The 22,194-nt window shown below is 41.1% G+C and overlaps 1 protein-coding gene across 3 annotated transcripts in view; it reads right to left on the bottom strand.

Annotated features, from left to right (window-relative positions):
- SPATA13 (spermatogenesis associated 13) overlaps positions 1–21,987 on the bottom strand; it is a 45,031-nt gene extending 23,044 nt beyond the window's left edge. The window contains exons 1-3 of one of the 3 annotated variants that reach the window (XM_068181264.1): positions 20,223–21,987; positions 7,002–7,364; positions 3,702–3,846 (exon numbers count right to left, since the gene is read on the bottom strand). In XM_068181264.1, coding sequence (XP_068037365.1) covers positions 3,702–3,846; positions 7,002–7,364; positions 20,223–21,860 — 2,146 coding nt within the window. In that variant the 5' untranslated portion in view covers positions 21,861–21,987. Of the gene's footprint in view, positions 1–3,701; positions 3,847–7,001; positions 7,365–9,359; positions 9,638–20,222 lie in introns of those variants that run through there. The other 2 variants (XM_068181266.1, XM_068181265.1) reach the window with 2 other exon arrangements.
- Between the last annotated feature and the right edge of the window lie 207 nt (positions 21,988–22,194).

Here is a 22,194-nt window from a genome sequence, read left to right as displayed (position 1 = left end):
AACTGGGTCTTCTGTTTTGTTCTCTATTCATTTCCTACAAACTCCTGCCTTTTTATTTACTGTTTTGACTGTTACTATGCACTGCACTGACTCTGTAAATGTCTGTTAAGATTGCAAGATCTTTTCCTGAATGGCAATATCCAGCTCAAAGTCCATCCTTCTGTAAGCACATCAGGCTCTTTTCCTCCTCCATATGCGTTACCTTGGCTTTACCAACACCTGACGCCAGTGCAGTGCCTCATGTCTCACTTTTACTACTGTGAATAATTCAGCACACCAGCAAGAATTACCATTTCATTTTATACTTCCCTTCCCACATCATTCATGCAGACATTGAACATCTGATTCCACTCATGAGTTCTCTCTTTAAGAAAACCAACCACTCTCCTGAGTCATTCTCGAGCTGTGCTCCACACATGCCAAATTCTAGTCTCACATAAAAATATGCAAAAAAAGATGGGTTCGTTTTTCAGATGCTTATAAAAATTGCTCAGCAGTGACAAATAGAAAACCTGTTTAATGTAATTTAAAACTTGTAACCTTCAAGCACAAGAGTAGCAATTTAAGTCTCAAGGGCAGTTTCCCCTGTGCTGTCTGATTCTTACTCTCTTTCCTACAGATGATAATTTGTTGTCTTAAAACACCTGTTTTTCTAAAAATTTACATCTCCACTTTTATCTGCCACTGCTATAAGAAGACAGCATGTAATGCAGTAGGCTTTAGCAAGTAACTAAAATAAGATACCACTGGTTTTCAGTGCTTGGGTTTAGAATTACTTTCTATAATAAAGGGCTTTTGTGCTATCAAATTTCACTGTGCATGAGCAAACAAAAAACTCTCACATGTTCAAAGACAAGGAAGTGCCTTGTGATTTAAGAAAAAAAAGAAAAGAGATCAGAATTTGTTACACTAGTCACTTTATTATTTTATTCTGGTGCTACCAAACAGATCTTTGCAACTGCTTTCAAACTGTGAAGTCCATGATATTCCTCACTTGCCTTCAGAGTTTTGATTTCAGAAACTTTTCCTGCTCCACTTCTATGTTTGTTGTAAGGTCTCATAAAAGTCACATCTAACATAATCAAGGTTGCTTTGGCTTCATTGTCCTGAAAAGCGGCAGAAATCTTGGTTTGTGTATTTGTCATCCTGATGCTTAAGTTTAGGAGACCAGTTATAAAAAACCTAAAAACCTGGAGAGATACTGCTCTCAGGCAGTTGTCTAGGTAACTAATGCTATTTCATGTGGTTTCCAAATATCAACTGGAAAGGATAACTAAAAATAAAAAAAAATCCTGCTCTGTGATAATAAAAGAGCCTTATTTTTTCGCAAACTACATTCTGGAAGACCTGTTATCCTGTGAGTGGTCCTTCTGGAATCAGGGACTGAGACATCACATAATCTCAGCAAGAGTCACAGCATTCGATGCCTAATTTACCTCAGTGCCTTATCTAGATCATTAAGTGTACTAAGAAGTATACAGCACAACATACTCCAGACACAGGTTTTAAAGTAGTTCCCAATATTTTACTACAATACAAATTAAAAGAAAAATACAAATGGAGTATATATAATTGCCCTGGTTAGAGAGAAGAAGGGGTGGAGCTTTTAGCGCTGCTTATTCCATACCACCCACATCATCACTGCGGGCATGGTTTTGGCAGGGGCCACCAGGCACTGGAAACCAAAGTATGCCATCTTGCTGGACGTCTCCAGGGAGAAGGTATTGGGAATCAGACAAGTGGACCCAGCCCCTCTCTGCCACTGTCAGTCCCCTTCCCATCCCTTCAGGTGGCAGCTTTAAGAAACAGTGCTGAAGGACAGTGAGGATGAGTCTGAGACGCCACTCCAAAGGAACAAAAAGCAACAGAGAGAGGCAGCAGCACAGAGCCAAGCCCAGCTGAGCTACTCAGAGCCCAAGCTCCAGAAGAGCCCAACCGGAGCAGCACCGGTGCCGGAGGCAGCTGTGTGGGATTGAGCCAACCTGGATGGAGCAGCATCAGTGCCAGAGGCAGCTGTGCAGAATCAAACCAGCAAAGCAGAGCGGTCTGAGGCACCGCTGTGGCACAGCACAATGATCGCGCTTCCAAGGGGTTTGCTTGCCCGGCTCCTTCATTGTTTTCTGACTGGGATGAGGGAGAACATTAAGCAGCGGGAAGCTCTCCTTGACATACTGCCTTTGTGTCCCAAATACCATGTGGCCTAGATGCAGGAACAGTAATTATATTGCCTTTGTGTGGAGACCACAGCAGGCACTGTCTTCAGGAAGACCTGGGGTTTTTTTCACAGTGGTAAATGCTGTTTTTTGTGGGTAGGGCACCTTCTTGCATACTTTTTATATTAACACTGCTGTTGTCATTACAATTTTAGTAAATTGTTACCTTGTAATTTCTCCTTATTGTCCCTCCATTACTGAAAGGGGAAGGGGGAAAGGGAGTGACTAATTTGGAGTTTAGCTCCCTAAACCAGCTGTCTAAACCAGCACAATAATGTATCTCAGAATCACAGAATATTCTGAGTTGGAAGGGACCCGCTAAGATCATTAAGACCAACCCTTAAGTGAATGGCCCATATAGGGATCAAACCCACAGCCTAGGCATTCTCAAGACTATGCTCTAACCAACTGAGCTCATCTCAATGGATAAGTCCCTCTTATTGCCATAGTTAGAAATTCTCAAGTCTGCTTCTTGAAGAGCACCTCCTGAAAAAACTGTCACATTCTATTCAAAACAGGAGAATTCAATTTTAACATGTTCTTGCATAAACTAATTTGTAGTTAAAGCATTTTTGGTAGAATTTGGACATCACTGCAGCTAAAACTTAGCTAAGAACCATAGAAGCCAAGTACTGACTTGTAAACATACATGTAATTTTAATAAACATTGAAAATGCTATTTGTTAAGTTTCCTACTTCAGTCATAGGAAGCCTTGATCCAGAAGGTTCAGGGTGCTGGTTCCCAACAGTTCACTATTAACAGTGAAAGATACAAAGTGAGAATTTTGCTTTTATTTCCAAATCCTGTCAGTGTCTGAAGGAACACAAATGGTGTTAACCTAGGTTCTTCTGGACCCACCCGTGAAGAAATGTTCCACTACATCTAGACTAGTTAATAGACTACTTCTATTGACTCCAAATAGCACTGCATGCTAAGAGTAAAAAATTACAGCAAAATTACACAGGACACATCAGGGAACCTGTTAATGCACAGTGCTCCCAAAAAGGCAATTTTTACCAAGAACTTGTCCCTCATGTACCAGAGTTCTGGTTGGACTACACTCACCACCAAACCACTTAGTTATTTAAGGCTTGCCTATCTAAGTAAAGCTGAATGCATGGCAAGAAAAATTAAAAATATGTGTGTGGTGTGCCTACAGTTCAGGTACAAACTCAAGCATATTAGAACTTACTTCCTTCATAATCTATTACCTTTAGGCAAGTATATGACTAAAAGAGTGGAGAATACAGGTGTGTAAGTGGTATGGAACAATAAACCATAATAATGTCAGAGAGTAGATGTGGAAAAAAAGTTTTACATGAGAACAGCAGCTACTAGTAAGAAACTCACAAAACAAAGCAACTTAGCTGGGCATTACTTCGTCACTGAGTTGGTTTGCACCCTTTTGTCCTCCATATTATATTCTAATTCTTGCTTGGCCTGGAGTGTGGCTTTCTGATATACTAAATTGAAAATACTCATCTTACCATTAGATGTTCTCATCTGCCGCCTCCGTCCCACCCGGTCCAGACCGATGGGGGTACTTTGTGAGAAGGTGAGTGGCCGGAACCTGGCTGAAACAGCCTTGTACGGGGGCACCTTGTGTGCTGGAACAGGTGGCCGTGCCACAGGCTACCAAGGGAACAGGAAAATCCAGTATTAGTAAAGCTACAGGCAAGTCCAACTGAGCAAAGCACAGGTATGAAGTAAGGTTTCTCCAGATAGTCCAGGTAATTACACGGGCAGTAAAATCCCCTATGTTGAAGTGACATTGCTTAAACACTGCATACCATGTCCACCAGCATCACAGAACAAGTTTTATTACATTACAGTTCTTTGTAACATTAAAAACTCCTTAGCCTTCTGTTGTGGTCAGACAGGCTCTGTAATTTTCATCTTGTAATACTCTTTTTTGAAGACAATCAAGAAGGCAGGAACACCTCTTCTATGAAGACTGGGCAGAGAGAGCTGGGATTGTTCAGCCTGGAGAGAGAGGGATACCTCACTATGGCCTTTCAGTACCCAAAGGGGCCTACAAGAAAGCTGGAGGGGGACTTTTTACAATGGCATGTTGTGATAGGACAAGGGGGAATAGCTTTCAACTGAAAGAAGGCCAATTTAGATTAATGAAAAGGCTTTCTACAGTGAGGATGGTAAAACACAAGAACAGGTTTTCCGCAGAGGTGGTGGATTACTGCTTGCATCAGTTAAATGTAGTAAAATAAACAAGACAATAATAATTGTGTAAATGATGGTCTGTTTTGAGTTCCCAGGAGTCTTGTAAGAAAGAGGTAATACTAAGCTTATTGCAACATTATCTCAAAGCCATTTTCTTTGGATAAATCATCCATTTGTTAAATTATGACTGGAAAACCTACCCCTGTTTTATTTGCAAATTGAGTCTGATTTTACGTTGTCCCTGAACAACGCCACATAAGCCAGGCTGAATGATCTTGCATAGGCATTCAACATTAAACAGCCAGGCTTCAGCACAGGAACTTCAGAGAAACTCATCTTTAGATCTTCTCCTATTGTTCAGTTGTTACTGTTCTTCTATCAAGTAATCTGAAACATCAGGGATGGCTTTTAATGAACTATCTCTTGACACTCTGTTACAAAACCCATGACAGTACTGTTTAAAAGTGTTTTCTCACACCTAAGCTGTCAGACCAAAACAGAATACAGCAAAGAGGAATTAGCTTTGTACTTTTCAAATATTCCCAAGGGTTTTAAAAGCTTTTAAGAAAAAAATCACGGGTGTGAAGAGCAGTCTTTGACATGCCCACATAAAATACTTCCAGCACGTATACGCCTGCTTAATGAGTCTTTTTTCACATCCCAGCTAAAAGTTTACTTTTTATCATGACTGCCAAAAACCTCAATGTGCATGCAATATGATTAATCTACAACCTCATCTTCAAACCTCATTTCCTAAGTGCCTTATCAGTATACCAGGATCCTTCACCACAAAAAGTCTGATTTGTTGTATCAAATAGCTAATAAAGGTGATGGCAATTACTGTATGGAAATAACTGTCTGAGTAAGAAAAACAAGCTATTTATTTCTGGGCAACTAAAATTTTCTTATAAGGCTTCAGTCCAAATCCTTTCCCCAGACAGACATGGATGTGTGGCAGTCCTGGGAAGTTGTCCTGGGTGTGCCATAATTTGGTTTAATAATGTTAGGAATGCTTTGTCGTTTTGGTCTTGACCACAGTGATCCAGCAATGTGCTAACTTAACCCCAACCAAGCTCTTATGGCAGCACTGGAGCTTGGAAAGAGTCAACTCAAATAGCTGCCTTGATGCATGTTCCTTCACTATTAAACTGATGTGAACAAAGTTTGAAAAGAGATCAGTTTTATTTTAGCACTAAATGAAGGGCCTGGAGAGTGTTTAATCCCTTAAACAGTACAGCAAGTTGCCAGTACTTACTATCCCTTAAAATCCATCTATTATTCTTGAGTAAGATGGCCTAGAATTTGTAACAATTATTTTCTTTTTTTTTCCCTTCCAAGTTAAGAGATAGAATTAATTTTAAAATAATCTTAATTACATATGATTTGTAACAAAGGTCTTTGCCTAGGTAAAAGGTTCATTGGCTTCAGCTGGGGTTTTGCATCAAGATGCATTTTTTCATCAGAGACTTATAAAAAAGAAGTATGTCATAAACAATAACAGTGTTCATGTTACAAAATGTTTTTCACAGGAAACTGAAAATCCTTCCATTGTTTCAGCACTTTACTATCACTAAACTTCCCAGCAGGAGATGAAGTGGCTTGAGAAAGACTAACAGGACTCAAATTTCATTAATAACCACCAGAATCAAATTTTTTGAGGATGCAAATACTAATTCTTTTTCTCTGTTGCTTTATCAGCTTAACAATTGCTTTAGGCAGAAGTCCTCCAGCTTTCAAAGAAAGCAGAAAATACCTGATGAGTGCAGTCTTAAAAAAGCCTGTGAGCCTGAAGCTCTGCAACCAAATGCAAGATGGGGTCACAACCACCAACACAACAGTAAGTTCCTCCACACATTGTACTTGTTCAGCACTACCTCCAGGGAGAAAGGAGTAATTTTTATCTTTCAGAAGTTTTTAATTTCTCACTCTTTTAATTAAGTCTACAGAGATGGCAAATATAGGTACTACTCAAGTACATACTGCTTGCTTACAGGTTTCCTTTGTTTCATCTGATCAATTTAGTAGTACATGGACAGACGTATTCATATTGTCAGTTTTCTTAAATTCTTAATTTCTTTAATTTATCAATTTATTACAAATTTTCTCAAATACTGTCTTAATTAGTTTTAAGTATCTTTGCTATGCCAAAACCAAGATTTTGAACATCACTTTTAAAGCCACAGTTTTTGAACAGGCTTGCTTTTGGATAATTGAAATGACCAATAAATAATGTGCTATCATTCTGTTTGGTTGTACTGTTCTGTTCCTCAGGCCCTCTATAAGGAGACTAAACACACATCTGTCTTACACACAAATAAGCCCTTACAGACCAACATAAGACATAATGACCACGCCAGGAAAGAAATCAGATTAATTTACAATACAGAAAAGATTATCCCAAAGTCAGTATCAGGTTTGTTCCATGCTGTATTTTTAGCAAGAAGACAAAGTAATTAGTGACCAAGAAAGCAGTATTCTAAGTACACGATATCAGCTTGACAAAAGGGAAGGAAGAGAAGGAAGCATCCACTCTATTTTCTAGGCTGAAGATAGAGACAAGGAAGTGAAAGGGTCTTTTGCAGTTTGCAGAGCACATCTGTTTATCTTACTTGTGTCAGCAGATTTTCTCTCTCTTCTACTTGATCATCTCCATAGAAATTGACCCCACCTATTACGGAGATGGGTCTTCTTTTTCTCCCTCTGTGGTAGCCTACAGTATTGCTTTGGCTCACAGACCCAACAGATGCCAGTCCTGGCTGATTTTCTCCATCTGTGCAGTCTATCTTCTGAGACTCCACTGCAACTGCATCTTCTGGTATAGAGAAACTTCGGATCGACATTTGGCCATAGTCTGAGAGAGGTCTGGGCCGGGATCTTTTTCCAGAGCCCCATTTCCTGGGTGTGACCTTTTGTGAGTCTGCCTTTTCTTCATCCTGGGATGTGGACTTCTTCCAGTGGTCATCAGAAACAACCTTTTTAAATGTGAACAAGTCAAATAAGCCACAGAATTTTCTTGAGTTCGTCATATGGCAGATCAACTTAACATGTCTAAAACACAAGGAGTTACCATAAATACAACAAATGCAAATGAGGAAGAGATAACTTCCTCAATTCCTCAAGAGATAACAATTCAAGAAGAGATAATTTTGCAAAGCAGAGACATCATGATGCTTGTAGTGAGTAAGGTAAACACCCAACAATCAGTACCTCTTTGACCAACCAGACTAGTAACACTAAAAACTCATCTATTACCTCAGCAGTACAGATAGATCCTACCACAAACACTGAACTCATGGAATAGTATCTCAGAAAGATAGCTCTGTGCTCACAGGACTTTCTTCTATGCACAAATTGGATATTACAGGTAACACCAGTAAAAATAACTCAACTGTGTTTCTGGACTTTTTACCAAGGCTTGTAGCAACAGGACAACAATTTTAAACTGAAAGAAGGTGGGTTTAGGTTACATATTATGAAGACATTCTTGACCATGAGGGTGGTGAGGCACCAGAACAGATTGCCCAGGGAAGCTGTGCATGCTTCAACCCTGGTATTGTCCAAGGCTGGGCTGGATGGGGCTCTGGGCAACCTGGTCTAGTGAAAATGTCCCTGTCCATGGCAGGTGAGTTCAAACTGTATGATCTTTAAGGTCCCTTCCAAGCCAACCCATTATATGATATTTCTCTGCTTCAGCTCTGTTCAGTGATGAAAACAAACAGCAAGGCTGCATTTCGACCGCTTGCAGATCCATGTAACTGTAAGCTGATACCAGACTGGGCAGTCACATTTCCTCCTACCACTCACTCCCACAATGCCACTTGGTCAGATCTAGAGATTCTGCAGCCAGGAGTGATTTGGTGAGCGAGCTCATCCAGTTTGAAAGGGAGAAGCTCACTTCCCATATGCTCTGGGAGGTTCAAGTCATGCAGATTGTATCAGAGATATATTATAGCACAAACACAGAAAAACATGATAGGCTTAGAAAGGAAGCTTGGAAATTGAGTATGTTTTTCCTATTTAGCAGCACACCTGGCTCACAGAGGTTAATGCCTTCATGTATCACAACTGTAGGAGCATTAAAAGTTTGGAAATATATTAATCTTAACTGAAATACTTGGTAGAGGGAACATTTTTAAGCACTTCAATGCATTTGAAGTAATACTGTTGTAATTTTTTCTAGCAAAACCCTTGCAATTTTTCAGAAAAAAAATCTGCACACAAAAATTTATGTTCATTTTCCCCTCAAATTTCTGATTTCTTGGTGTTTCTTGGCTTTTCCCAGTTCCTTCATAAAAACAGAAAAGAAAGAGAGAAAGCTAGCAAGAATTCCAAAAAAGAAAATCATCATTTTGTCTCTAACTATATTTTGTTCATCTGTTCCAGACCAGATGAAGGCATTTGAGATATTGCAAAACCAAAGCAAACATGCAGCCCAGAAGCAGCCTTTTGCAATGCTGTCTGTGACAGAGGATTTATCTTCTGTCACCTTCTTGCCCACCTGTCATTTTCAGCCAGGTCACTACAAATCAATTAGTCTTTTTTAAGCCTCATGATCAGTGGACAGATGTTGCTTTTTGCTTGAAAGAAAGATTAATTCCATGGTATGAAAGCACTTCAGTCAGTAAGCAAAGTTACTAAACAGTCAATATTTTAACATGATTACTGCAATTATGAAAAAACATTGACATCACACATTGCTCTACATTCAATTATTTCACTTACAGCATGAAATTTATTCTAAATAGAGCACTTAAAAAATTTTGTTTTCTATACATGACACCTGTGACTCAAGCAAGAACTTCACGTTCTCTACAGATCTGTGTTCAGGACCAGTTTTAACAGTACATTTAATTAAGCAGAGAGTCACTGCCTGGCTGGTGCATTAACAGAGCTTCAGCAAAGCTGTCCCTTAAGCATAGCCCCTCCAAGTCTGAGCAGCAAAGTCACAGGTTAAATAATGTTCTTACCTCAGAATCAGACACAGGTAAAGGGTCTCCACATATGCAATGACTGAGAAAGGAGCTCATGAGAGTCATTTTATGTTTTTGTTTCGCAAAGTCTTGTCCATAAGAGCTACAAATGTGAGCACACTCTCTGCATAACCAGTCAGGCAAAGTTCATACCATGATCCTGTACTTTTAGACTGAGGGAAGGACACGTCACACGTCATCTCAATCTGCTGCTTACACCCTTATCTTGAGCAATAACATTTGCAGAGGACTGCTTGCATTCTGCAGGACTCCACCTTCAGTAGTGATCCAAATGACAGCCACATTCATCTCTGCTGTCCAACAAACAATGCTGAAGGATGTGTGTTTTTAGACTTAGATCTAAAAACTGCACTGAATTTATACTAAAAGAGAAAATATAATTCTGTCACTGCAAAAAACAGGGGAAACCAGACTGATAATCTCACATTCCTCTAAGTGGCCTGCCCAAGCAGGACCTAATCAAGTGACCACTCACTAGCAGGAATAAAAATATCCAGTACGCAACTCATAGGCTCCAGTACTGCAGTCACTTAAGCGTAAGTGTGATTCTTGACATCAAGGAAAAAAATCTGAGAAAACAATAGTACTCCACCTGTGACTGGCTTTATACTGGTGCACCACTGCTGACCTCAAATTACCTTCTCCTAATGAATCTTTTATAAGTGAAAGCAGGTTGATGTTGTGCAATTTTTACTGGGAATATCTACAGATGTCTAGAGATACACATGGCACTTTACATAGGATGAAAATCAAAATCTCATGGACTGGCTCATGCATTTTAAGTGCTAGTCAAAATTCTCAAGGTATTTTGAGATTTCTGAGAAGTTAAAGTCTAAGATTAATCCACATTGGATTTTCTGAAATTCATACCTGCTAGTCCAGCAACAGGACAGGATCACCAATACTAGCAATCAAGTTTATTAATCTTGCCTTTTAGGCAGTATCCTCAGGTTTCTTCTGAGACTGCAGATGAACACAGCTCTGCTGATTTGTGCTGATTGCAAATGAATTCATTGTATCTGGATAACAATATTCCTACAACTAGTTAAATCATTGTATTTCAACTGCTTTCCTTATTCCTGACAGCAGTGTATCTACAAATATAACCATTCAAAATGAACATTTACTTCAATCCACGTTACACTTATATTTGCTATAATATGTCACTCTTAGCTGCAAACTCCTGCATTTAAATTTCAATTCTGCAATGGAGCTATCTGTACATTAACTAGATAATACAGCTGTCATCATAGCCAGGAGAAATCTAGGATGAAATTTTGTTGCCTGAACATAAGCACCCAGGGCCATTTCAAATGTCCAAAGGAATCTAAGGTATCTCCACATGCCATGCATCATGCAAATATGACACAGGACCTATGAGAGGCTTGGGCCATCCAGAAGCAGCCCCTGGGGACAAAGGGAAGCCTGTCAGGATATCTCCAGCAGTGCAGGGTCTTTTATGTTCCAGGAATCAAGTTGAGCCCCTAGACAAGAGCATCAGCCATGCCTACTGAGTGACCAACCAGGCAGCACTACAGGCAGGAACCAGGCGTCAAGCTGGATTGCAGGTAGGTTTAGATGGAGCCACAACCATGTTCCCCAGTGCTGTGAACAGCCCTGCTTGGTCCCCACCTCCTGCTCCAGCAATGTGCAGTTTCACCACGGGGTGTTTTCCAGCTGTGTGCAGCTGTCCTTGATAGCTGTCCCTCACTTCACTTGACAGCTATGTTTAGTTGGGCTCAATTCCAGGTGCCAGGTTCAGGTGTGCTGTTAATGCTGTGCCCCCTGACCACACCCAACAGGCTACAGTGGGAGCTCTCCCAGGCTGCTCCCAGATAAACAAAGACACCACAGAGTCTATGCCTAGCCCGACCAAACCCCTCCCATGCCTGGGCCCAGACTAATTTCCCAATCCAGGTACAGGAACTTCAAGGACTCGATCATGATCTCACTCAGCTCAACTTGGCACAGATACAACCCTGTTCCATTTACTGGCACATGACTGCTATTGGTGTTCTCTGTACTCATTAATAACCAAGGTAAGCAACATCAGCATCAGGTGTTTAATCACTGAAATCTTAGCTTAGTCTTTAGAGCCCGGTTCTCCAACTATTACTCAGACCACTGTGTACTTTTGATAAATTCAGCACTCAGAACTGATTTCAGAGGAAGTGCTCCCCAAGGAGCACAAGATCTGAATTGCACAGTACTGATAAAGTGTTGCTTATGTGGATGCAACTTTTATCAGTGATACGACAAAGAAATTGCCAGTATCTGAAATTGCATGGCAGGACTTTTGCTGGTGCAGTTACACCAACCATGAATAACCCTTCATCCTCTGTACCTGACTCCATTCTCTGCTGTAGAGAAAGCCCAAACTGTAAGTCTGACCAAAAAGATCCTGCTGCTAGTCAGCTTCCTGCTGTTGGGACACTTTTGAGGGCTGACACCAAGATAGCAAAGGAAAAACAAGCTGAGTGATTTTTTTGTCAATGTGTTTAGACAATAAACTCCCTAATTAAAATCCCCACTTTATTAAGCTCTTGATGACTGTGTACATTGCTGAGGCTCCCCGACCACTAATCCGTATTTCAACCCCTACTGTTACTTATTTGGATTTTAAAAATTTTATCTTTTAGTTCAGAATGCAATAAGGTTCATAACATGCACATACAGACAAGTACAAAGGTATAAAGGGACACTTCCCTCGTGAAACGTTTTCTCTACCTGATAATCTGCTGGAAAGTCACAAGTAGGTGCCTCTTGGACAAAGACCCCCAGCATTCCTCTTCCCCAGGGAAAAGAGCATCTTGACTACACTTTTGCGCCTTTTTTTTTTTTTTTTGAGGGGGGGAGGGTTTTTTTGTTTTCCTTTGCTACACAATAAGTTGCAATACTTCTTGTTCTGTTATCTCTGTATGTTTGAGCTGCCTGGCTGAAATGTAATTTTGCAAACTAGAACTGCCATTTTCTAACCCAGAGAAAACAGATAATTAAAATCTAATAATGTCTTTACAAAAATGCACATTAATTTCCAAATGCAAATTATTGAAAAGTGTGATAATTGAACAGATGATGATTCTGACTGAAAATGAGTTACAAGGAAAACCTGAGTAGGCTGAGAAGTTTCAGAACACAATTACTACAACTTCTCAGTGAAAAGTTTTGATGGGTAATCCATCATGTTCTTTTGTAAATGACAAGGCTTGAAACTATCACAATACTTGTGCTAGGTCATGTAGGTATCTTTGTATTTTGATCAAGAATATACATTTCTGCATATATTTAGGGGTCTATATAAAAATGTACAAATTTCTTACACTAGCTATGACAGCTATATAACATATTATATTTGGTGACTATTAAACAGCTATTATTTCTGTATAAGACAGTAACAACCAAATCTTAGGAACTCAGCAGTAATATCAGAAGTGGCTTTTCAGTTTATACAAGCCACGAAACATAAAAAGGGCCAAGGGACTGTGACCTAGTAGCTATAAATTATCTTACCACCTTGACCTAACAGAGTAAAAGTCTGGACATGTCTCCACCTAGGTACATGATAAAAAGCAACCACTGCACTTTTTCTTGTTGATAAATAGCAGTTGGGAGAGCATTAGTTGAAGTTCATTTATCACCAATACTAAGTGAGGTTAAAAGCTTGTTTTATGTTTCATGGACATAATCAATACTTTGGTTTTTTTGCAAACTGTTGCAACAGATACAGAGATTATAAAACTCTGGATAAATAAAGCTTCCCAGAGAAAATTTATTTATTGCTTTCTTCCTAGATTTTATAAAAAGATTCTAAAGTGTTAAGAGAGCCCAGTGATCCCCTATTGATCCAACAGTGACAATTTCCAACAGTGATACCACAGCAATAGCTACCGTGGAAATGACTGCTTTTTCTGTAGAAGAAAGCACACTTTCAGTAATTCCGTCTTCAATCACAAACAAGAATTATTAAACCAGTCCAATTCAAGAAAGCTTCCATCTATGCTTTTGTAATTAAATGCAAATTGCACTATGTTATTTTCCTTTACATCCCTCTGCCTCTAACATCTTTTCTTTTTAATTAGCCTTTGAGAAGACCCCACATAAATGCATTGATTATCTATCCCTAGAATACCAAGGGCAATTTGACCAGTGGTCTGCAAGACAGCAAAATACAACCTATGAAACAAATGCAAAAAAACCCTGCTTAAATTACACTTACATACACAAGCAAAGAAGAAGCAATCAATGCAATACAACCATGGCCAACATTTACGTAAGTTTTAGCAGCTTGGAGGATAACCACCCTTTTCTTTTCCCCCTTCTCCCCCACCAAAAAAATGTGTGGAGCCACAGTTGAAAAAATTGCAAAGCACTGGTTCTGAGGGGAACTCTCTAAAGGAATACCACTGCACTACACCAGTATAAGCTCACAGAATAGATGCAGTAAATACTATGCATTTTAGTAAAGAAAAAAAATATATTACTGTGCCCTGTGACATAGCAAAAGCAACCCCCATTAGCAACACAAACTGCTGTGGTGAAACACTAATTTTAGAAGTTTTAAAAAGGAGGAAAAAAAAATTAAATAATTTTCCACTTGGGATCTGTGGACACCAAAGCAATTGTGGTGTTCTAACTAACAAATACACCTATAAAACCACATTAGGAGATCAGGCTACATAGTAACAAGGAAAATTTATTAGAAAAAAAATTATTTATTTTAGAAAATCTATTTTCCATGGCCTTTTAATGCAGGTTTGCTTCATTTAACCTGATCCTTGAAAGCCTGCTTATCGCAACCAATGATAAAGCATAAAGCTTTCCCTCTCAGCAATATGTCTCACCAAGATTAGCGAGTTCACCTTGGTAATATCCACATTTCACAGATAAGGAACAGATACAAAGCACTTAAGTCATGCAGAAGCACAGGGCAGGACTGGAAACAACAAGCGGATCTCATGATTCTCAAATCTGTTCCTCAGCCTCACGGATTTCCTTCATCCTCTCCTCTAACTCATTTCCAAATCCAAATCAGCTAACATATTTCCAAATGGCAGAAGGGAGGAGTTTGCAGGGAAATGTATTTCCTTTGCAGAAATAATCTTATCATGTATATAAAAATGAAAATGTGCTAAAACCAGAAAACTGTTTCCTCTAGTTTTCTGGTGACTCGATATTTGGGGATGGCTGGATGATGCTCTTATACTGTCCCTTCTTTCCTTCAGTATCTGACCTGGAACTGCAAACGTGTAGTGTATAGTAAAGGGGTAGTCATATTCTCTGCTTCTTTTAGATGTATAGATACTAATAAATCCTAAATAAATCCCTAAGTATTTTCTGAATTGACACAGAATGCCCCAGAACAAGTAACAGGTCTAGGAAAAAAAAAATTCCTTTATTTGGCAAAATGAGGGACTTTTTTTCTTCTTTCAGGCTATCTTTGTAATACCCACTGGCAAATCTCAAAAGCCAGATGATAACCACAGGTTGGAAGTGGAACTTCATGTTAGCAAAGCAAAACATAAAAAGCCATAAGCCTCTGCCTCTCTCCACAGTGTCTCCAAAATGAGGTCATCTGGTTCCTCACTCTCTCCACCCTTCCAGAGCAAAGCCCCATCGTCCCTGCCCAAGCCCAAGCCCTGCCCTCAGCAAGTCCCAGCAGCAGCCACAAACCCCAGCCTGCGAGGGGTGGAGCTGCCTTGGCCAACTATTATTTCGTAGAGAATGGGGTGGTGGCAAGGCTGCTGGGCTTGCTTTCCCCCAGCACTCGGCTGGTCTCCCAGCCTGCCACAGCGTCCTGGCACCCCAAGCAACACGGCAGCCTCCACATGTCAGAGAGGGAAAATGCAGGTGGCTCAGGGGAAATTCTGCAGCTGCCTCTGCTCACTTGGTATCTCAACCACCTAGCATTGAGATGGAGTCAACACTGCATTTGATTTAAGAAACCAAATCACATGGCCAGAGGTGCTGTTCCTCTTTCTGGGGTACTATTTATATACTCCTGATCCCAGGGTGAGCAACACCTGGGTGTTACTGAGGTGCCACTGGACAGCTACAGCAGAGTCAAATATGAGACGCTCTGGAAAGGCACAGGTGCACAAATGCAATAAAGAAAGGGTGCAGCTTGCCCCAGGCTAACTGCAGTGGAGTCCATCTGAGCTCTCACTGTCACCACCCAAAACTTTCTGAGGGGATGACAGCAACTTCTATATTATCCTACAGTTTTCAGGAATGGCCAATTTTATTAAGAACTGCAGAGTTACTTGGCCTAAAATTCAGCCCAATCCAGAATTCAGATACTGTCACGACTGCCTTTTCTTCTTCCTCGTAGTGGATACAGCAACAAATAATTATGGGCTGCACCGAATGGATGACAGCTCTGCTGCTGAGAGTTGAAAGAGTTTTTGCTGTGATAGGAAGATATTCCTGTCATTTGAGGGCTCCCTGCTGACTTATTGCAGCAATGGATTCTGCAATCTAGGTTTGTAGCAATGAGCAGCAATTTCTAGTCTAGCTCTGGGCAAATGCATCTGGAAGTCATTCACTGAGTGACTGTGGGGACATTGTGTGAATGCATCCTGACTTGTGCAGAACAGCTCAGAGTTTAGTGCAAATCCACTGTTGTTTGGTCTGACTGAAACTTCAGTTTTCGGTAAGATGCTGTTCAGAGCCTGTGTCAGGGTTCTGCTGCTCTGTCCCCAGGCCCTGTAGTCAGCAAGACCAGAGTGCCACTGGAGTGGTGAGCCCTCACTCCAAATCACAAGTCCCTTAGGAGTAAACCCAGTTTAAGAAATTCCCCTCACTACTTCACCTAATTTACAGTTTATCATATTTACAGTTATACATGTTAGGTTGATTAAGCTACACTCTAAATGGCATGTGGATGAACCAGAGGTGAATAAATCCAAAAGGAAGAGTTCAGAGAGCTGAAAACAACTAGCTCCCAGCAGGTGTGTTCATGCCCAGCCCTACAGCACTCAGGAACTCGAGGCAGGTACTACACATGATCACCCTCAGATCCTGGCTGCTGCTTGCTTCTTGTGGAGATTTAACACTACCTCATTCAGCTACCACCCTTTGGTCCTCCACTATGAAGACACTTATTGAACCTAGAAATAGTGAGGACAAACAGTGAGGACATATCTGAGTCCTCTGAATCCCACCCCTAAGGGTCTTCTTCCTCTTCATCTTTATAAGCTGTCCTCAGAGTTAAGGCCTGTGTGCTCAATATTCAGAGCCAAGAGACCTCCCCAGGACAAACCAGCTCAACTCTGCCAACTGCTGAGCACTGGGCACTTTATGATGTGGACTAGCTGGGACGAGTGACTTTTGTATGGCATGAACATAAATGAGTTGACAGACAGGTCTTAGAACATTTAAAATATTGTCTGCAAATAAACTGTGACTCAACCATAATTACAGCAGAGTTACCTCTTCACTGTAATTTATCATGCACTTATGGTCATGCAGATAAGGTACTCAAGTAATAAAAAGTCTGGTGTACTGTGAAGCCAGATGCCAGCAAGGCAACCTAAATACCAGATGATCTAAGAGTTTGTGAAAGACTAGGTGAAATGTCAAGTAACTCGACTTTTACTTTTTTGTAACAAATTCAGAACAGGGTTTTGTTCAGGCAGCCTTAGTGGCTTACACATGCCAATCCGAAACAGACTAAGTTTTCATTATTCCAGTGACATGGGGCTCTTCCTTCATGAAAGCAAAGACTATGTGAAACACTCCAATCAAGTACAAGCTTGTACTTAATCATCTCTTCATGCTATTTAAAAGCAACATATTGAATATAAATGACAGTAGCATGAAGCACACAGTGGCAAAGCATGGGATGTCACAGGTGAGCTTTGGTGACTCATACCCTCTGTATCTTCAGAAGTGCTGAGGCAGAGATCCAGGCTGCACTTAATTAGCTCTTCCCTGGGAAGCAACCTCTGTCGGGACCAAAAACCAAGAAATGTCTCCTGCTCCAGTCCAAATCTTGCATTTTGGTGAAACCAACAGTAAAGTGACAGGATCTCAAGACTTAATCACGTAAGGAAAAAAAAAAAAATCCAAAACATCAATGCTGATGAACAAATAGATGTCCTTGCAAGAATACTGCAAAATCAGCTTTACAGTGGTAGGAAAACACAAGGTAGAAATATTTAGTTTCCATATTTGGGAAAATATAGAGATGGTCCAAATTCCACAGATTTCATTTGCTGACTAATCTACTAGATAAGTGAGTAAGGAAATAAACTACACTTGCTTCCAGCTGCAGCAGCCAGTCTTGAAAAGAGAACTTATTTGAGCCTGACTGGTTAGGATCTTCTAAGCTCTGTACCAAAATATGTCTTCAAGCTTTAGTGGCTGTACTGGGAAATACATACTGGCTTATACATGAAATCTGGACAGAAAGGCAGATCCATGAAACATGGAAACACTGCAGAGTTGTCCATCAACACAGTGTATTTAAGGTTCAGACAAAATTTGAAAATATGTGATGTCCATGGCTCCACACTACATCTCAAATGATTGCTGGGAGTGAACTAAGCACTCATCCATCACAGAACAACTTGATGGGCAGGTACAGTTCTGTAATGTGGAGATGTAAGGCAAAAATGAATTCTAGACAAAAGTTCAAACCATAGTGACCTCATTGTGTGAGTATGTGGGATTCATAAAAGTGCCTACAGGCTGAATGAACTCCAATTAAAAAATAACCTGGCATAAGTATCTTTGGTGCCAAGCTAGCTCCATGCTGAGAAGCATGCTGTAAAGCAGGAAATTAAATCCTCCAAAGAAACAGTAGGAAGAAACCATACCACTCTACCTGTTTTGCAATCACTTTGAGTGCCACAGCTTTAGGGTTGTGTATGAGATGGAACAGGCATGGAATAAAGAAATAACAGACTTTATACCCCTTGTATAGTAAGATAAAAGCAGACTCTGTTCTGCACAGCTCCTGCTTCCAACCCACAGCTACCACCTCCAAAAATTTTGGTTTTTTCCATCAGAAGAGAGGTCTGCCTGGATGCAGCTATGCCACAGCTGTTTTTATGAAGCATAGGGGCTCCAGGCAGGGCTCACAGCAGAGTGAGGGCTTACAGCCAAGGGGCCTGTTCCTTGGCCACCACTTTCTCCATCTTTTGCTGGGATCCATCCCATATTGTCTGCCTGCACATTACACGAACCCAGAGCTGCCACCAGTGCACACTGTGTATTTTAGACAACTGAAGCAAGCACTAAAGGACACTCACAATTACCCTAAAATATGTAATAATATAAAGAGAAAGCTTAAATTGCATGTTAGATAATAACAGAAGGTGGCGTTAAAACTAGAAACAGCAGTAACTTTTATCCACTCAGTGTACCCACATTCATGTAAAAACTGTACTGGTTTGTTGGGAGCTAAGGGGAAGGACCAGATTAATTTCTTCTGGGTCATGATGGCAGCTCACCACTAGATGGTAGATGAGTAGCATTAATTCCATCTCCCATTTTACTCCTGAGAAATACTACTGCCATCTATCCACACTAGGGCTCTCGCCTCTTCTGGCAGTGTGAAAGCTCCTCCTTGCATGTAAGTGAGAGTTTTGGAAAATATGGATGCTTGGAGCAGTTCTACGGCTCCAGAAGAGGAATAACCTCTGAGCCCAGACATTTATACACACTGAATTTATTTTTTCAATCTTACCATTGCTGCAAACATAACAGTAAACAAAATTGCTTTTCTCCAGCAGAAGGACAATACTGATAAGCTCTGTAACCATTTACAGTTAGTTTGCAAAAACTGTGACAAGCCTTTAAAAGTAGGACAGCTTCACAGACATTTTAAAACTTCACAGCATGAAAGGCTGAAGCTTGTGCAGCTGCAGCACTGCCTTGCCTATCCCATACCTAAGGTCTAAGATACTTTAGTCAAACTGAGGTGGCTTAAAAGATATGTCAGCTTTATTTTGTGAATGACTTGCATATTTATACAGATCCAGATGGATTTTTGCCCCAGTGAGCTGGGGCTGAGCTAAGCCTCACTGCTTCAGACAGGCGCAGGGTATGTCTGACAGCTCTTCACCAAGGCTGCCAAATCATTGCAACTTCTCTGGTGCCAACTCACACCATACTTTAGGTGGGGGCACAGTGTCATCATGTGAATTTACCTCAGAGGTGCTGCAATATATCTATCTACCCATTCACCGACAGTATGAAATCAGGTGCAATGAAAACAACCTTGCCTTCACCAAAACACTAGCAACACAATCAGCCCAGTGTCTGAAATACTGCTGTCTGCAGTTGGTAAGCAAAAGAATAAGCAAGCAGTTTACCCTCAATATGGTCATCACTGCACAGGGAAAACACTGGATACAACTGAATGCTTAAACCTCTGTACTGTGTCTTTCATGCCACACTGCTCTACAAATATTACCATGTTCTACAAGGTTTCCACAGGCAAAGTGTTTTACAGTAAGTCAACACTACTTCAGAATACACAGACTCTTTAAAATTAAAAAGACCTTTCAGTTGTGAAGGAAACACAGCCAGACCCTGCTCAGGCTGGTAAAGTCTGACAAGGCCACATGACAAGGTGGTGTATCTTCAGGGTGCAATGAGCTGCCCTTGAAAACGTACACAAATACCTTTGCTGCCAAAACTTCCTTTGATATTAATGTGCAAAGAAAAAATAATTGTACATTAGCATCCAAAGAGAATATTTAAAGGAAATAATTGCTGTCAGCATATTTTAGCAATAACAAGCTGCAGCCGCCATTACTTTGCATTGTTTTGCATTAATAAAGACAAAACCCAATAGGGAATATACATAACTTCTGAAGGATTTTGCTTTCTTACCTCTTCCTTTTTCTCTTCAGTACCAGAGGCTAAATTGAGGCTCAGCTGAGAGTGGCTGCTTATGCCACTGTCTTCATTTCCATCATCATAATACACAGTATGCACTGAGTCCTGGAAGCAAACAGGACTCCTGCCCAGCTTCAGCCCTGGTAGCTCAACTCTCTCCTCGCTCTCCGATGAGCTCAGTGACAATGTGCTGTGATGGTTTGGACACTGGAAATTCATAGTGCACTTGACCTTTCCTGCAGTTGGACTTTGAGGCTTTGGAGTAGTTGGCCTGACTGGAACGTGAAGGTTTTCAGCTTCATCTGTACACTGCTGAGGAGCTTTTGGTTCATCTGAGTCCGAATAAAAGACTTCATTGGGAAATGGACTAATGTCGTCCAGAGTAGGTGAAAAGCTATCAGAGTCTGGGATATCTGATGATGTCCTGAGGCTTTTATCCTCAGTGACAGATACATTCATTTCAGCCTTTTTATCCTGAGCAATCACAGGGCTTTGCAGGCAAGGTGTTCCCGGCAAGGAAGAGTCTGGACTGGATACCGAGGAGGTGCATCTCTTCCTGTCATGATCCGTGCTGCTGGAAACCCTACGGGAGTAGTCATCGTGCAGCCTGCTGTTTGACCTCGTTCTCTGGGACAGCTCACTGGAAGAAGGAGCCACGTTCTTGGGGCCATCCTTCTTCCTTCCAACATCTGTAACGTTACTGACAAGTTTCAAAACTCGGTCAAAATCCTTTGCTCTGATAGGGCTCTTCCATCGCTTGGATCGCCTCTCAGGGTTTCCACCACTTTTGTCAGAGTCAGCAGAAGCAACACTCACAGTCCTTGCTGGCATCTGTTTTTCATTTGCAACCTTCAGATCAGCAAGGTTTGAGGTGGACTTCCGTTTGAATGAGCTTTTCTTCAGAAAGTTCAAATTATCTGAACTTTTGCTTCTCCAATAAATGATCCTGTTGTTTTCAGAGTCTTTCACCAAAATTTCACAGATCTTTGGCTCTGCAATGACAGGTGATGTTGGCCTAACACAGTTGTGACGACTCTGAACTTTATCTGTGTCTAACAAGTTTATGCGGCCAGCACCGTAAGCCCGTCTGATGCTGCGTGAGCGATGAGTATTCCTCAGGAAGGACTCATCACTCTCCTCCACATCAGAGCAGTCAGAAGCTAAACCATCCACTGCGTCCTGGAAATCATGTACAGGTCCCGAATAGGAATACCTGTTAGTCTGAACTCGCACCACTGCTCCATTTGAACCATGTTTGCCTACGCTGTTCTCATTTACGATGTCTGAGCATTCCCTTGTTTGAGTTCCTTGCTGAACTGAAGATTTCAACTTCTTGAAAGATCCCATCTTTCTGATAGAAGAAAAGGCATTCCACGTGGATGAGTTGCCCATCAGAACCAGAGAACGAGGCCTATCAGAGCTGGAATTAGCCCGTTTCCGAGGAGTGGTGAAAAAGCGCATGATTTTGGAAGGGCTGAGCTTGTCCTCTTGAAATTCCTCCTCAAGACTGCTGCTGGTGCTGTGTCCCCCATTATGACTAGCACAGGTAGTCTGGTTTTGGGTCTCTTTATTATCCATAACTATACAAGTAACGGTGGTGCCATTTCCACAGCCATTCGGAAATGTTGTCATGCTCTCGATGCTGTAGGCATGGAGGTGGAGGCTGGGGTAGCTCAAAGCAACACTGCTGTCTCCACCAGCTGACCTCGCTGCCTTCCCTTCATCTGCTGCACCTTGGTCTGCCTTGCCTTCACATCGACTGAGCTCCTCAGGCGGCGCTGCCTGCACGAAGAAAACAAAAGCCAACATTAAGAAATCTTCTCACAAAGTCCCCAACTAAAAGAATTTTCAGCTACATTGCAGGAAATAAACACACACACAAAATGAAGGAGTTCTTCTATGGTGAACAAAGGTGTGTTGCAGGGGTGCAGAGAAGGCATCTGTCACTCCCTCAAAGTGTAATTGC

The sequence above is a fragment of the Anomalospiza imberbis genome, chromosome 2 (assembly GCF_031753505.1).
Source record: "Anomalospiza imberbis isolate Cuckoo-Finch-1a 21T00152 chromosome 2, ASM3175350v1, whole genome shotgun sequence".
Classification (NCBI taxonomy): domain Eukaryota; kingdom Metazoa; phylum Chordata; class Aves; order Passeriformes; family Viduidae; genus Anomalospiza; species Anomalospiza imberbis.
The sequence above is the reverse complement of the archived record's forward strand: the minus strand, read 5'-3'. Positions and strand labels throughout refer to the sequence as shown.